This window comes from Chaetodon trifascialis, chromosome 20 (genome assembly GCF_039877785.1).
Source record: "Chaetodon trifascialis isolate fChaTrf1 chromosome 20, fChaTrf1.hap1, whole genome shotgun sequence".
Classification (NCBI taxonomy): Eukaryota; Metazoa; Chordata; class Actinopteri; order Chaetodontiformes; family Chaetodontidae; genus Chaetodon; species Chaetodon trifascialis.
In genome coordinates, this window is record NC_092075.1 from 547501 (window position 1) to 560610 (window position 13110).

The 13110-nt window shown below is 50.2% G+C and overlaps 3 protein-coding genes across 3 annotated transcripts in view; 2 read left to right on the plus strand and 1 right to left on the minus strand.

Annotated features, from left to right (window-relative positions):
• The window catches only part of abraxas1 (abraxas 1, BRCA1 A complex subunit), a 4153-nt gene extending 1124 nt beyond the window's left edge, over positions 1-3029 (plus strand). Inside the window, 7 exon segments of the mRNA XM_070988796.1 lie at positions 1-7; positions 481-547; positions 633-829; positions 1052-1188; positions 1191-1339; positions 1419-1521; positions 1690-3029. The exon segment at positions 1-7 is cut by the window's left edge and continues 30 nt beyond it. Of these exon segments, the coding sequence (XP_070844897.1) occupies positions 1-7; positions 481-547; positions 633-829; positions 1052-1188; positions 1191-1339; positions 1419-1521; positions 1690-1994 (965 nt within the window). The 3' untranslated portion in view covers positions 1995-3029.
• Positions 2292-4728, minus strand: mrps18c (mitochondrial ribosomal protein S18C). Its single transcript, XM_070988797.1, has 6 exons — positions 4607-4728; positions 4376-4428; positions 4210-4293; positions 3688-3745; positions 3522-3581; positions 2292-3384 (listed from the first exon to the last, which is right to left on the minus strand). Exons 1-6 carry the CDS (start codon positions 4665-4667, stop codon positions 3308-3310), a joined length of 393 nt encoding a protein of 130 aa, XP_070844898.1. The 5' UTR covers positions 4668-4728; the 3' UTR covers positions 2292-3307.
• Positions 4729-5368: 640 nt separating this feature from the next.
• Positions 5369-12315, plus strand: helq (helicase, POLQ like). Its single transcript, XM_070988794.1, has 19 exons — positions 5369-5598; positions 5760-5998; positions 6242-6902; positions 7593-7771; positions 7999-8199; positions 8424-8496; positions 8583-8680; positions 8824-8922; positions 9288-9433; positions 9526-9765; positions 9849-9990; positions 10164-10268; positions 10351-10558; positions 10924-11081; positions 11158-11256; positions 11333-11506; positions 11583-11696; positions 11877-12011; positions 12130-12315. Exons 2-19 carry the CDS (start codon positions 5834-5836, stop codon positions 12232-12234), a joined length of 3102 nt encoding a protein of 1033 aa, XP_070844895.1. The 5' UTR covers positions 5369-5598; positions 5760-5833; the 3' UTR covers positions 12235-12315.
• Positions 12316-13110: the final 795 nt, after the last annotated feature.

The following is a 13110-nucleotide window of genomic DNA, read 5'->3' on the forward strand; positions in this document are numbered from 1 at the left end:
TGAACCAGTGAGTACTGGACTGAGTTAATATCTGATCTCAGACCAGCGTCCTGTCCCGCTCATCACGTGCTAGCAGGCTAAAATAATCCTGTTTATTCTCATCAAGCTAGTTAGCTTGAACAACTCTGTGCTCTTATTTTGAAATCAAGTCAAAACCAGTTGAAACCTGATCACCTGTGATGTGATTGGCTGAGCGCCGATCATGTGATTGGCACATGGTATCTGTGGTTACTGGAGCCTCTTCTTTGATGTCAGTGAGAAATGAAATGTCAGTCAGCCCAGCTGATCAGTTCACGAGTTTTATCGATCAGTCGTCACGAGAATTCTAAAACGTCTGCGTGTCACTTCCTGTTTGTTATGGTCAGCTGACCATCGGTCGGCCGGCCTTGTTGGTCCGCCTGACAGAACTGGACCCTGATCAGTTTGATTGGAGGGTCTGAACGACGTCACGGCGGCGGTTTGTCTCGTCTCTGTCTGCAGCTTCTACGACAGTGTGGGGGACGTGGACGTGGACGCCGTCAGGAGCATCCTGGCAGACAATAAGCAGGTAAAATGAGACGGATGAATGCGTGCAGACTTGAAGTGTTTGTTGGTTCGCGCTGACGCAGCCGCTTTGTGTTGAACACCTGGAGGAGAGCGTGATTGGCTGGTACCGACAGCGCAGGAGCTCGGACCAGCAGATGACGCTCCGGGAGAAGACGGTCCACGAGAAGCTGAAGAGCGCGCTGTCCAACCCCCATGTCATCTTCGTGCTGCTGACGTCCGGCCAGGTGACGGCGTCAGGCTCCACCCACAGGATGGAGTACGCCGCCTTCATCTCACGCAGCAGGTGAGCCGCGCCGCGCAGGTGAGCGACTGACACGACTTCATGTGTTCATGAGCCGTTCTGCAGAATGAGTACTTTTACTTTTGGTACTTGAAGTATCTTTTGATACTGACTTTTACTTGTGACAGAGTATTTGTCCGCTGTAGTATTACTGTGTTTCCTGAAGTATCGCGGCTGCCTGCAGTATTTGTACCTGAGAGTTTGTGTGTTTGTGGTTCTGTGGAGGCGTTTCATCAACGTTCCCGTGCTGGTCAACAACCTGGGCGTCCTGGAGCAGCTGGCGTACTGGAAGGTGTCGGCCCCGTGCTCCGCGGCAGGCTATAACCTCACGGTGAAGAAACACGGGTACGACGCTGCACGCCGCCATCCACGCCTCGCCGCGCCACGCCTCCGTCTGCTCCTCTCACTTCATGCTTTTCTCCTTCCAGCTCCAAGTTCTTCTCCTCCAACGGGCTGCTGAGAGAAGTCAACGACGTGAACAAGATGAACGACTGTCTGCAGGCGGAGCTGCAGGTGAGCGGCGGTGGCGGCAGGACGTGCGTTTTAACTTCCTGCTGCCTCACACTCATTGTTTGTGTCTCCTGGTGGACAGAAAGCCTGCGGGGAGGTGGAGGAGAGCGAGCGTCTGGTGGAGACGCTACAGACGGAGGTTTCAGCGCTCAGGAGACGTCTGAGGACGCAGAGCGGAGCGAAAGGTTTGACGTCGATTCTCGATTCGTACGGTCATTTCATGACAGAAGTCACATGATCAGCAGATCAAACAGAGCAGAGACGCCGTGATCTGAGTCTGCGATGTCTCATTAGACAAACAGGAAGTGGTCATCAGGTCAGATGTGTGCATGAAGTCGCTTTCTGTGTCTCAGCAGCGTCAGACGAGGATCCGCCCGAGCAGAAGAACAACCTGCGGCTTCATGACGCCGTCCGAGCTCTGTTCGCCCGCTCGCCGCTGTTCCACACTCAGACGTTAACCCTGGACGGGTTTCCTGTCCGTGACGTCTGCTGCGGCACTGAGCGGGACGGAGACGCGTCCTCCACCGACACTGAGCCGCTCAGACGCCGCCGGCACTCAGGAAACACCGCCCCTGCTGCGTCCCAGCAGGATGAACTCTGGGAAACGGCAGACAGAAATGCAGCCAGTGAGAAGAAACGCAGGAAAACCAGCTCGTGATGAGTCCGTCTGCTTTCTCATCACTTCCTGTTGCTTCTCTAGTCTCTGAACAGTTCTGTCACAGAGTGCGTTCACGCCGCGAGGACGCCGTGTTTTACATTTTAAAGACGTTTGTGTTCTTTCATTATCAGAAAATCTGCTTTAGTGTTTGCAAACAGGCCGACAGTCTGCAGCTAAATGCTAACATGCTAATGGTAACATGCTAACATTTGCTAATCATCGGTGAACACGTTCTTCAGCCGAGGCTGATGGGACGTCTGACGCTCTGCAGGTGTTTGATCAGAAACCAAAGGATTGATCACAAACATTTAATCTAAAATACGATCAGAGCAGCGACGACACGGAGACCACGTTCACAACCACCCGTCCAAGTATTTTCAACCACAAGTACTCAAAGTAAAAGTACTCCTGTGTGAGTAAAGTGTTCCCGTCAGTGTTTCCCTCTGCTGTCTGTGCATTCATGTTCCTGCTGCGTTCATGTGTTCATTCATGTTCCTGCTGCGTTCATGTGTTCATTCATGTTCCTGCTGCGTTCATGTGTTCATTCATGTGTTCATTCATGTTCCTGTGTTGATGTGTTCATTCATGTGTTCATTCATGTTCCTGCTGCGTTCATGTGTTCATTCATGTTCCTGCTGCAGATGTTTCAGCTCATTGAACTCCTTTATATTCTGTTGCTGCTTTAACCTTCATCAATGCTTCAGATCGTCCTGTGAGAACCACGTATCTCCAAACAGTGTGACGAGCTCAGAGAAACAGGCTGTTTTCAGCTTTGTGATGAAGCTTTTTCAGCTGATCAAGAGGCTTTTAAAGAGTTTACTGAGCTGAAGAAGACATGAAGGAACTCTTCATCCTTCAGTTCAGCACAAACATTCAGCATCAGCACATCTGGAGATACAAGCTTTTCACTGGAACTGAAGCTGTCAGAATGTAATGGAGCAAAGTAAAAACTGCATAAAATGGAGTACTCATTAAGTACAAGTACCTGTGTGTACTTTGGTCCAGTAGTTGAGTAAATGTACTCCGTTACATTCCACAGTGTGTCAGCTGATCAGTGTGTGGACAAACTGTACGTCATGTAAACTGCTGATGTTTGCTCGGTTTGATGACTCAGCAGTTTCCAGTGTCGTCTCCTCGTGTCTCCTCAGGCTGCTCGTCCACCTGAAGGACTTTAACTCTGAATCTGAAGAACATGAAGTGGACTCGAGGCTGAGACAGCTGCTGTTTATTCATTGGCTTAGAACAAAGGTGAGAAAAGACGCTCTGGCTGATCGCTGATCGCTGATCCCTGATCGCTGATCGCTGATCGCTGGTCACTGCGTGTGTTTGATGCCGCAGATGTTCGGGTCCCTCATGAACTGAGGATGTTTGTGTGTCACCGGCATGAAACCTGGATGAGGAAGTGAAGCAGAGCCGGTTCAGTCTGACACAAGACACCATGTGATGCTGCGATCAGCTGATGTGTGATGATGAAACGCTGGCGAGCAGCAGCTGATTGTGACTGAAGCGTGACGTGTGCAGACTCACCTGTGGCCTGAGCTTTCTTTATCGCTTTGGAAACTTCTTTTTGTTTTCTTCCACACAAACCTGACAAACACAAACAGACCACGTGAATTTTCTTCCTCCGCTAAGCGAACAGCTGACGCTGTAAACAGGAAGTGATTGTGATGCAGCTTCGCGCTCAGCGGCTCACCTGTGATGTGTCGACCATAAATTCTGCCCGTGTGCGGTGAGATGAACTGGGAGAGCAGCTGTGAAGAGGACAGGTGAGTCAGTCAGGTGTGACAGCAGGTGAAGCTCAGTGTGTGAACTCTTCAAGCTTCAGGAAACGTTCGGAGGGTCTGCGTCTGATACGAGCGCTGAAACCATCAGAGGTCGTCTGATCCGTCCAGGTGCGTCTCCCTCATCCAGTGAAGGTGACTGTGGTGTGTTCACCGTTTTCAGGTGTTACTTCTGTTCTCATGACTTAATCACCCACTAAAAGGAAATAATTCTCTATTTTCACCTGCATTTGACAAAACAACCCACTATTCATCAGACACTTCAGCCTCACCTGCACTGACGGACTCACCTGGCCTCTGGTGTGCATGGACACGTGCTGATTAACAAGGTGTGAACAGGTGTATCTACCTCAGTGGTCTGTGTCCTTCCACTGAAACGCTCAGACGTGGTCCAGTATGACTCACAGTGGAGGAGCTGCAGGTGTGTCACTCACCTGAATGTTTTTGAAGTCCACTGTGACGTTGCAGAGAAAACATCCTTTCTGTGCTTCTTTGAACGGGTTTTCCATCTTCACGAGCTTCAAGGTGAAGATAAATAACATTAGCATTAGCTCTGTGACTCGCGGTGTGTTACCGTCATGAATCCGTGGGATTTCCTACCAGGTTATCTTCTTGTTGGACGACATTTGAAGCAGTCGTGAGACTTCTTAAACCTGCAGGAGCAGAAAACGTTTAATAACAGCTCGCTGGCTAACGTTAGCATTAGCATCACCATCTGTAGCTCACGGGCTGAATCAAACATCTAAAACAAGTAAAATTACGACAGTTTATCTCAGACTATTTAAACCCTTTAACATCCTCACAGGTGCTAAAGCGTTTCTGGAGCCTTACTTGAGTTTCCACGCGGTGATAAGACAGGCTTTAGCCTCTGAAACCATCTCTGAGCGAACATTTTGACCTGACACAAGACCGGAAGTTGTCTACCAGGAACTCCGGTGCTTCGTCAGGGTTTCTAACTAATAGTTCCGACCGCTTCTTAAGTTATTGTTTATTAATTAAAGGTAAATTACACCTGAACTCTAACCTTTTAAATTAATGTTGGATTAATACGTCATGTGCAATTTTCTGTACTCGTAGATTTTAAGTTTCTGGTGTAAATGAAACTTAATATTTCAGATCTCATGTTTTACGGAAAAAATTAAAAGTTACTCTTTTCAAAGAGACACCGAGACAAGATGGATCACTCCGGAAAAAGCGAAGGAGTTTGCGTTAGCGCATCGTGCTACTTGTGTTAACAAAGTAATGACACTGATTCTTTTTGAAAACGTCGCGTTTGTCTCATGAAGTAACGTATGTGAGTTTATAATCAGCGCTCTGTGTTAATTCTTTCCGCTTCTAACCAAAAGTAGCGCGATAAGCACTGTTGAAGGTTGGTTCAAGAAAAATGAGCTCTGACTGACCGTTAATGGAGCTGATTGAGCAAAGTGCTGCTTCTGGCCATCATCAGCTTTACTTTGTATAATTTATCATCAGTGTTCGGCAGCTAAACTACTCACAATAGAGAAACAGTACAAGCATTGAAACTGTTAGCTCTGCTGGCTAGTTAGCCAGGAAAGCGAAGGCGGAAGTGATGTCAGATTTCTCTGTTGCTCTGATGAAGCTGTTGACAATTTTTAAAACTGACGCTCGCTGAGGTGTGGAAGCCTCCCCGCGAGCCGAAGTGACAACAGAGCCGCTTTTCTTAAATTATCTAGACGACAGACGTTTCAGTATTTTTACGGACGTCTGTGATTAATTAGTCGTGTTTGTCGTGATTAATTATCTCGCTGAGGAAACAAATGAGAGTCCAGCCAGCAGGAGTAAGCTAGCAAGGCTCAACAATGGTAAGGCTACTTAACGAGCCAGGCTGTAACTTCACTTTACTTCACTTCACTGAACTGAAAGATGTTGTTAACGTATCGTAAGAACATGAGAACTGAAGTCTCAACCGGAAACGATGGACTGGAGTCAGCGTCGTGTTTGTTTACTGGTTTTTGTGTTCCAGTTTCAGGATGTTCGCTCGCTGGCTGACCCTCTTTGACAGGTAGCAGGTGGAGTGACAGCTGAGCCTGGACCGTGATGAATTCTGGGAAACAAGAACTCAACATAAAGAGAGTTTCATCAAGGAAGAGGTCGAGGAGTCAGCTGACACCAGCGAAGAAGACGGGAGGAGACACCTGTTTACAGCAATGTCCCAAGAACCCGAAGCTCAGCAGCATCATGGCTGATGGACGAGCTGCTGAGGTTTGTTTCTGACCAGCATCCGTCTGATTTGTCTGTGACATCATGTTGATAATCGATGCACCTGACCGATCAGCTGTTGCACCTGGTCTGTATCACCTGTAGTTTCCTGACAGTAAGCTGCTGTTGAACGTGTTTCTGTCAAAAGATTCCAGCCGTCTGATTGGCTGTTCCGTCAGCTGATCGCTTCAGTCCTACACTGATGGCGTCATGCGACTGTAGACTAACACACCTGTTTGCTGTCAGTTCTGCAGTGACACTGAGGATCTGTTTGGGGACTATGACAGTATCCTGAAGGACAGCTCTGTCCTGGCGAAGCTGGACGATGCAGAGCAGAACGAAAGGCAGCGTGACGTCCGGCCTTCAGCTCCCACCGACGCTGCCGACCCGCCGGACTTCACGCCTCTGCGGCCATCGAAAGACGGCGTCTGGGAACAGCCCTGTCAAGACGTTCTCACGGACTCCATCTTAGACGACCTCGGAGACGAACCCTTCGAGGACTTGCCGCCCAGCCAGCTTCAGTTTGAAGAACGAGTTCGTGAAAATGCAAAGCGGAGCCGGACGAAGCAGGACGGAGACAAAACCTCGACACCTTTCAGGAACCCTGACGGGGCCGGCGAGGCTGCAAGAGAGACAAGCACGGAGGACAAAACCAGGAGGCCGAGCAAGGCGAGGAGGAGCGTGGCGGATCAGCTGAAGAGGACGATGGTCTGTAACGGAGCCACTCCCGCCGCCGTGTCCCGGACCGCCGTGATGAAAGAAGCCGTGGTCACCGAGGAGATGAGCGTCGCCATGCAGGCGATGGACAGCGTGTCCGCTCACACCACCGACCTCGGACCGTTCTTTGGACTCCCCTCCAAAGTGAAGGAGCTGATGGACAAGCTGAGAGGGATCAAGACTTTATACGGTGAAGACGCTTTGCTTAGTCCTCAGAGTCTCTGTGAGAGACTGAAACTCTGTTAATGAAGTCTTATCTTATCTTATCTTATCTTATCTTATCTTATCTTATCTTATCTTATCTTATCTTATCTTATCTTAGTGGTTTTCCTCATCTGTGATGTTTAATTGAACCTCTTTGGTTTCTGGACTGTTAGCTGGACAAAATGAGACATTTGAAGACGTCCCTTTGCACTGAGGACGTTTTTATGAGTGTTTTTCACTATTTTCTGATATTCTTTAGAGTGAGTGATTAATGTGAACGTAATTAGCAGATTAGGTTATTTTCATTCTCAGGCTTCAGATGTTTCCTCGTCAGTTGTCCTTTGAAATGTTGGAGACGTCTTCAGACGCAGGTCATCCTCAAACCAGCAGTCAGAAACTCAAAGGCGTTCAGTTACTGTGATGAAAACAGATTAAAGAGGTTAATTCTCACTTTTGAGAAGTTTAAATCGATAAACGATAAATTGATTATCAGAACAGCTGCTGATTCATTTTCTCGTGATTCTTTCAGATTAATTGATATGAAAAGTTGCATTTTTCTGTTAACTGGTAACCAGATTTAGTTTCCGGTTTCCAGTCTTTATGCTAAGCTAAGCTAACCGTCTGCAGGCCGTGGCTTCACGTGACTCTCGTTAAGAACGTCTTTTCTCTCGGGCAGCCTGGCAGGAGACGTGTCTGAACCTGGACTGTGTTCAGGAGAGGAGGAACCTGATCTACTCTCTGCCCACCAGCGGAGGGAAGACTCTGGTGGCAGAGATCCTCATCCTCCGAGAGCTGCTGTGCAGGAACAACGACTGTCTGTTCATCTTACCGTACATATCGCTGGTGCAGGAGAAGGTACGGCAACAAAAAAGGACAAAAGCCACAACATCACAGACCTTCTGACACCGAGCTGATCGTTACTGCAGCGTCTAAATGATTTGAAGTGCACTAAATGTACGTTACAGCAGGCAGTGATATTATTCCTGTTTATGGTGAACAGAAGAGGACCGAGAGCAGAGCCTTGTGGGACTCCTGTCCGGACCTTAAAGCACTGTCCTGAAGCTGCTCTGGTCCCTTTGCAGGTTCGTGGCTTGGCGAGCTTCGGCCTGGAGCTGGACTTCATGGTGGAGGAGTACGCTGGCAGTAAGGGCAAGTTTCCTCCGGTGAAGAGGAGGAACCGGGCGTCGCTCTTCATCGCCACCATAGAGAAAGCCCACAGCCTCGTCAACTCTCTGATCGAGACCGGCAGGATGGACAAACTGGGACTGGTGGTGGTGGACGAGGTACAGACTCACCTGCGTGGAATTCAATTCAATTCAATTCAATTTTATTTGTATAGCGCCAAATCACAACAGAAGTTGTCTCAGGACACTTTCCATATAGAGCTGGTACAGACCAAACTCTTTATCTACAAAGAAACCAACAGTTCCCAAATAAATGCTGTTTGAGGTTTGACGTGAAGGTAAAGGTGTGAACGTGTTGTCACAGGTGTGTCCTCTGTGTGCAGCTTCACATGCTGGGTGACGGCAGCCGAGGGGCTCTGATCGAAATGACTCTGTCCAAAGTCCTCTACGTGAGCAGTGAGTGTCCTCCTTTCATTTAAACCTTTCGATGGGTTCTTTGGCTTCATGGCAACCTGTTCACGATCCCACTCGGCTCTTTCCAGAAAGCACTCAGATTATTGGAATGAGCGCCACGCTGGGAAACATCACAGACCTGCAGACGTTCTTGAGGGCTGAAAATTACACCAACGACTTCCGGCCTGTGAGTGTCTCTGAAGCTGTCGGCAGCTCGCGGTGGAGGCTTGAAGCGGGAGTCCGCTGCTGCTGCTGCTCTTCCTCGTTACTGCCATCGTGTGTGCTGCCGCTGCTCGGTCGTGACCTGTGGTAAATCTGTGGTGTGTTCAGGTTCAGCTGAAGGAGTATGTGAAGCTGAGGGACAGCATCTACGAGGTGGACCCAAAGGAAGAGGAGTGTTTCAGATTCTCTCGTCTTCTCAACTTCAAAGTAAGTACGACCCTCACGGCAGTCTGTCAGGTGAAGGTCACAGACCCTCCAGAGAAACGAGGTATTTCTCCGTCGATGCAGCTCAGCACACCTGCTCTGTGTGACGCATCTGACCGGCCCGCCTCGCACCAGGTGAGCAGCCCTTCAGGTGTGTCCCCTCAGCTGAGACACAGGGAGGCCGCAGGTTTGTCTTCATCGTGACACTGAGAACACTGAGCAGCAGGCTCACAGGTGAAACCTGAGCATGTTACCTGAGTGTGATCACCTGTGTGACAGGTGAACAACCAGAGATCAGTAACAGCACGAGAGACGGCGCGATGACAGAACCTGAGTGACGGCCGTGTGTCTGATCTGTTTGACCTCAGTACTCCAGCGCGATGCAGAAGATCGACCCGGACCACATCATCGCTCTGGTGACCGAAGTCATTCCGGCTCATTCCTGTCTGGTCTTCTGTCCCACCAAGAAGAACTGCGAGAACGTGGCAGCCATGATCTGCAAATACCTGAAGGAGTAGGTGAACCGCCGGCCGACGCCTCCCGCTCCGCCTCCCGCTCCGCCTCCCGCAGCTCGACTCATTCGCTGCTGTCGCTCGGCTCTTACAGGGAGTTCCTCCAGCAGAGGGCGGAGGAGAAGGCCGTCCTCCTCAGAGAGCTGAGGGACGGCGGGAACGGCTCGGTGTGTCCGGTGCTCCGCAGGACGGTGCCCTACGGCCTGGCCTATCACCACAGCGGACTGACCTCCGAGGAGAGGAAGCTGCTGGAGGAGGCCTACTCCAACGGGGTCCTCTGCCTCCTCACCTGCACCTCCACGCTGGCTGCAGGGATCAACCTACCTGCCCGCAGGTGATCTGTCCATGTCCACAATCTGATGTCAGAATACTGATTTGAACAGTTTTAAGGTTTGTAACTTCATGTCTTTGAATCAGAGTGATCCTGCGTTCACCCTACGTGGCCACGGACTTCCTGAAGAGGAGCCAGTACAAGCAGATGGTGGGACGGGCCGGGCGAGCCGGGATGGACACTGTGGGAGAGAGCGTCCTCATCCTCCAGGACCAGGAGAGACACATGGTGAGAGCCTCACAGCTGGTCTGGAAACAGAGAGCTGATGCCGGTGGAGACCGTCAGGAACCTCTGAAGTCTGGTTCTTGATCTGTTCCTGTCTGGGTCCTCCTGATCCAGCCTCTCCTGGTCTCCAGTCCCAGCTGTCCTCTGCTCTGTCCTGACTTTTCTTTGTCCCTCAGGCTAAAGGTCTGGTTTGTGCCCCGATGGAAAACTGTTTCAGTAACCTGCTGCTTGACGATGGAAAAGGTCTCTTGAGTCTCATCCTGTCACTCGTTGGACTAAATGTACGTCCCCTGGTTTTCACCGTTCATGTCCAAACGTGCTGGTCTTTGACGCCGTCCCCTCACAGCTGTGTGTGTGTTGCAGATCGCCTCGTCACTGGATCAGATCAGAGACTTCCTGGGTGGGACGTTGCTGTCCGTCCAGCAGAGACAGCTGTGTGTGGAGACGAGTCTGTGGGAGGCAGTGCAGCGGTGTGTCCACCTCCTGAAGGACAAAGGTCTCATCGCTGCGGCTGCAGACTCAGACGGTCAAAGCCTGCAGGTCACCAAGCTGGGAAGAGCCACTTATAAAGGTCCGTCCCCGTCAGGTGGTCTCACTCCTTCAAAGCTGTTGTGTCTCTGTCCATGTTAATGTCCAGGTGTCCTTCAGTCCTCCACTTTGCTGGAGGCTAAAATGTCTCAACCATCAAACACTCATGTCCCCTGAGGATGAGTCTTCTGACGTCTCATTTAGAGCCGTCAGGACAATAAATCAACCCAAAGGAAGGAAAAGACAACAAAGACGTCAAAAATGCTAACAGGCTAAAATTAGCATGATACCTGCTAAACGTTAGCATGTTAGCTGTAGACCTTTATAAAGACATTTCTGTGTCGTCAGTGCAGCTGAGTTTTATGTGTCCAGAAGACGCTGGAGTTCAGTTCTGTCTCTTGTCCTCAGGCTCGGTGGACCTGTCCTACAGTGACGTCCTCTACAGAGACCTCTCTAAAGGTCTAGACGGTCTGCTGCTCAACAGCTGCCTGCACCTGGTCTACCTGGTCACACCGTACGACATGGTTTCACAGTGCAAGCCGGACTGGATGACGTTCTTCAGACAGGTACGTGTCATGTGACACGCGCTGGCGTGGCTTTCCCGCCTCAGAGGACGGCGCTCAGCTTTTTGTCTTGTTGCAGTTCACCTTGCTGTCGGCCGCGGAGCAGAAGATGTCTGCAGCCGTCGGCGTGCCGGAGAGCTTCGTCGCTCGAAAAGCTGCAGGACAGACGGTGAAAAAGGTAAGAAACCACTGACCTCCACCCGAGCAGGTGGTGGAGGGGGTCTGCTGGAACAGCGTCTCGTCTGCTGTTTCAGAGCGTGAACATGGAGGTGGTGAGGCGCATGTACCTGGCTCTCGTGCTGTTTTCGCTGCTGAAGGAGACGAACCTGTGGAGCGTCGCCGAGAGGTTCCAGCTGAGCCGAGGCTTCGTCCAGACCCTCCTCAGCTCCTCCTCCGCCTTCTGCTGCTGCGTGCTGCACTTCACCGAGGTACGCTGCACAGAGGAAACCGCGGAGGCTGATCTCAGGTCTGTTAGAGCCGCTCATCCTGTGTGTCTGTGTTCAGGAGCTGGAGGAGTTCTGGCCCTTCAAAGCTCTGCTGACGGAGCTGACGAGAAGGCTGAGCTACTGCGTGAAGGCGGAGCTCGTCCCTCTGATGGAGGTGGTTGGAGTCATGGAGGTCAGTGTGGAGGTCCAGCTGCTAACAGGAGCTGCTAACAGCTGTCTCAACGGACTGTTGACTGAGCCACTTTGACTCAGTGTGAACTGAAAAATGTCTGTGAAGAGGACGTCCGTCCCCTCCTGCGGGGACGACGTTGTGTGTGCACGCAGTGAAATTCATGTTTGTGTTTTCCTTCAGTCCAGAGCGAAGCAGCTCTATAACGCCGGCTATAAAACACTGACTCACCTGTCCAACGCTGACCCCGCTGTCCTCTGCAGGACCATAGAACACCTTAACAAGAAGCAGGCCAATCAGATCGTAGCCTCTGCGAAGGTGAGTCATATTTACCAGGTGACGTCCTCCAGTTTGAATAAAGTGTGTTAGTTATCAGCTGTTTTGTGTGCGTGTGCGCGTGTGGGTGTGTGTGTGTGTCTGCGTGTGTGTGTTCCAGATGCTTGTGAAGGAAAAGGCTGCCGCTCTTCAGGAGGAGGTGGACGAGCTGCTGACGATTCCTTCAGACCTGCCGTCACCTTTAAAAGCTCGTCTGATTCGTTGATTCCAGAGACGTTTTATTCTCTTTGTAAACTTCCTGTTTGTCTGTTTTTAATGTTTGAACGTCTTATTAAAATAATGTACACGAGCGACTCGGCCCAGTGTTTGTCCCAGTGTTTAATCACCTGAGAATGAGAACCAATGAGGCAGCAGCTCCTCCTCACACAGTCCACCTGGTCCTACAGGAGCCCGGAGAGGACAAACCAAGCACTGACTCTGGAGGCAGAGACAGGGCGTTCAGGTGGCTGCAGTCTCCGTCCTCACCACTAGATGTCCCTCCATGCTGCACACTGGACCTCTGAGCAGCTCTGTCAGACACCAGCAGCAGGTGGTGTCCACCTCCATCATTCACACAGTGAAACACCTGGAGGCAGCAGCTCCTGTTCATACTGTAACTGTTGTTGATTGGACGGAGCTTGAGACGTCTCCTAGCAACAGATTGACATGTCTGCAGTCTTCACCAGCTGTGTGTTCAGTTTGCATGGAGTTGAGTCACTGAGGAAGACTCATGTTCTGATGAAGAGGAGTTCTGCTCTGACCAGCTTTCATTCAAACTATACAAGTTTGACACACCTGTAAAGTACCTGCAGTGTACTTCAGTTGAGTATTTCTTATTAATACTAGTATTTAGTATTAGTATTAGTAATTAGTAATTAGTATTACTTCATTGTACTTTGTCTCTCAGAGTTCTGTTGTTGTTTTTCAGTTTGATCAGTTTCAGATCGATCAGGATGGATTATTATTAAATATAAATCAAAAACTGAGCTTCACCCTCAGCGCTAAAGAGATGAACGCGTGAATGCATTAATCAAACAATAACCTTCAGTCTTTAACCCGGTCTGATGTGAGCTCACAGTGATCAGTCCACACGCATTAACAC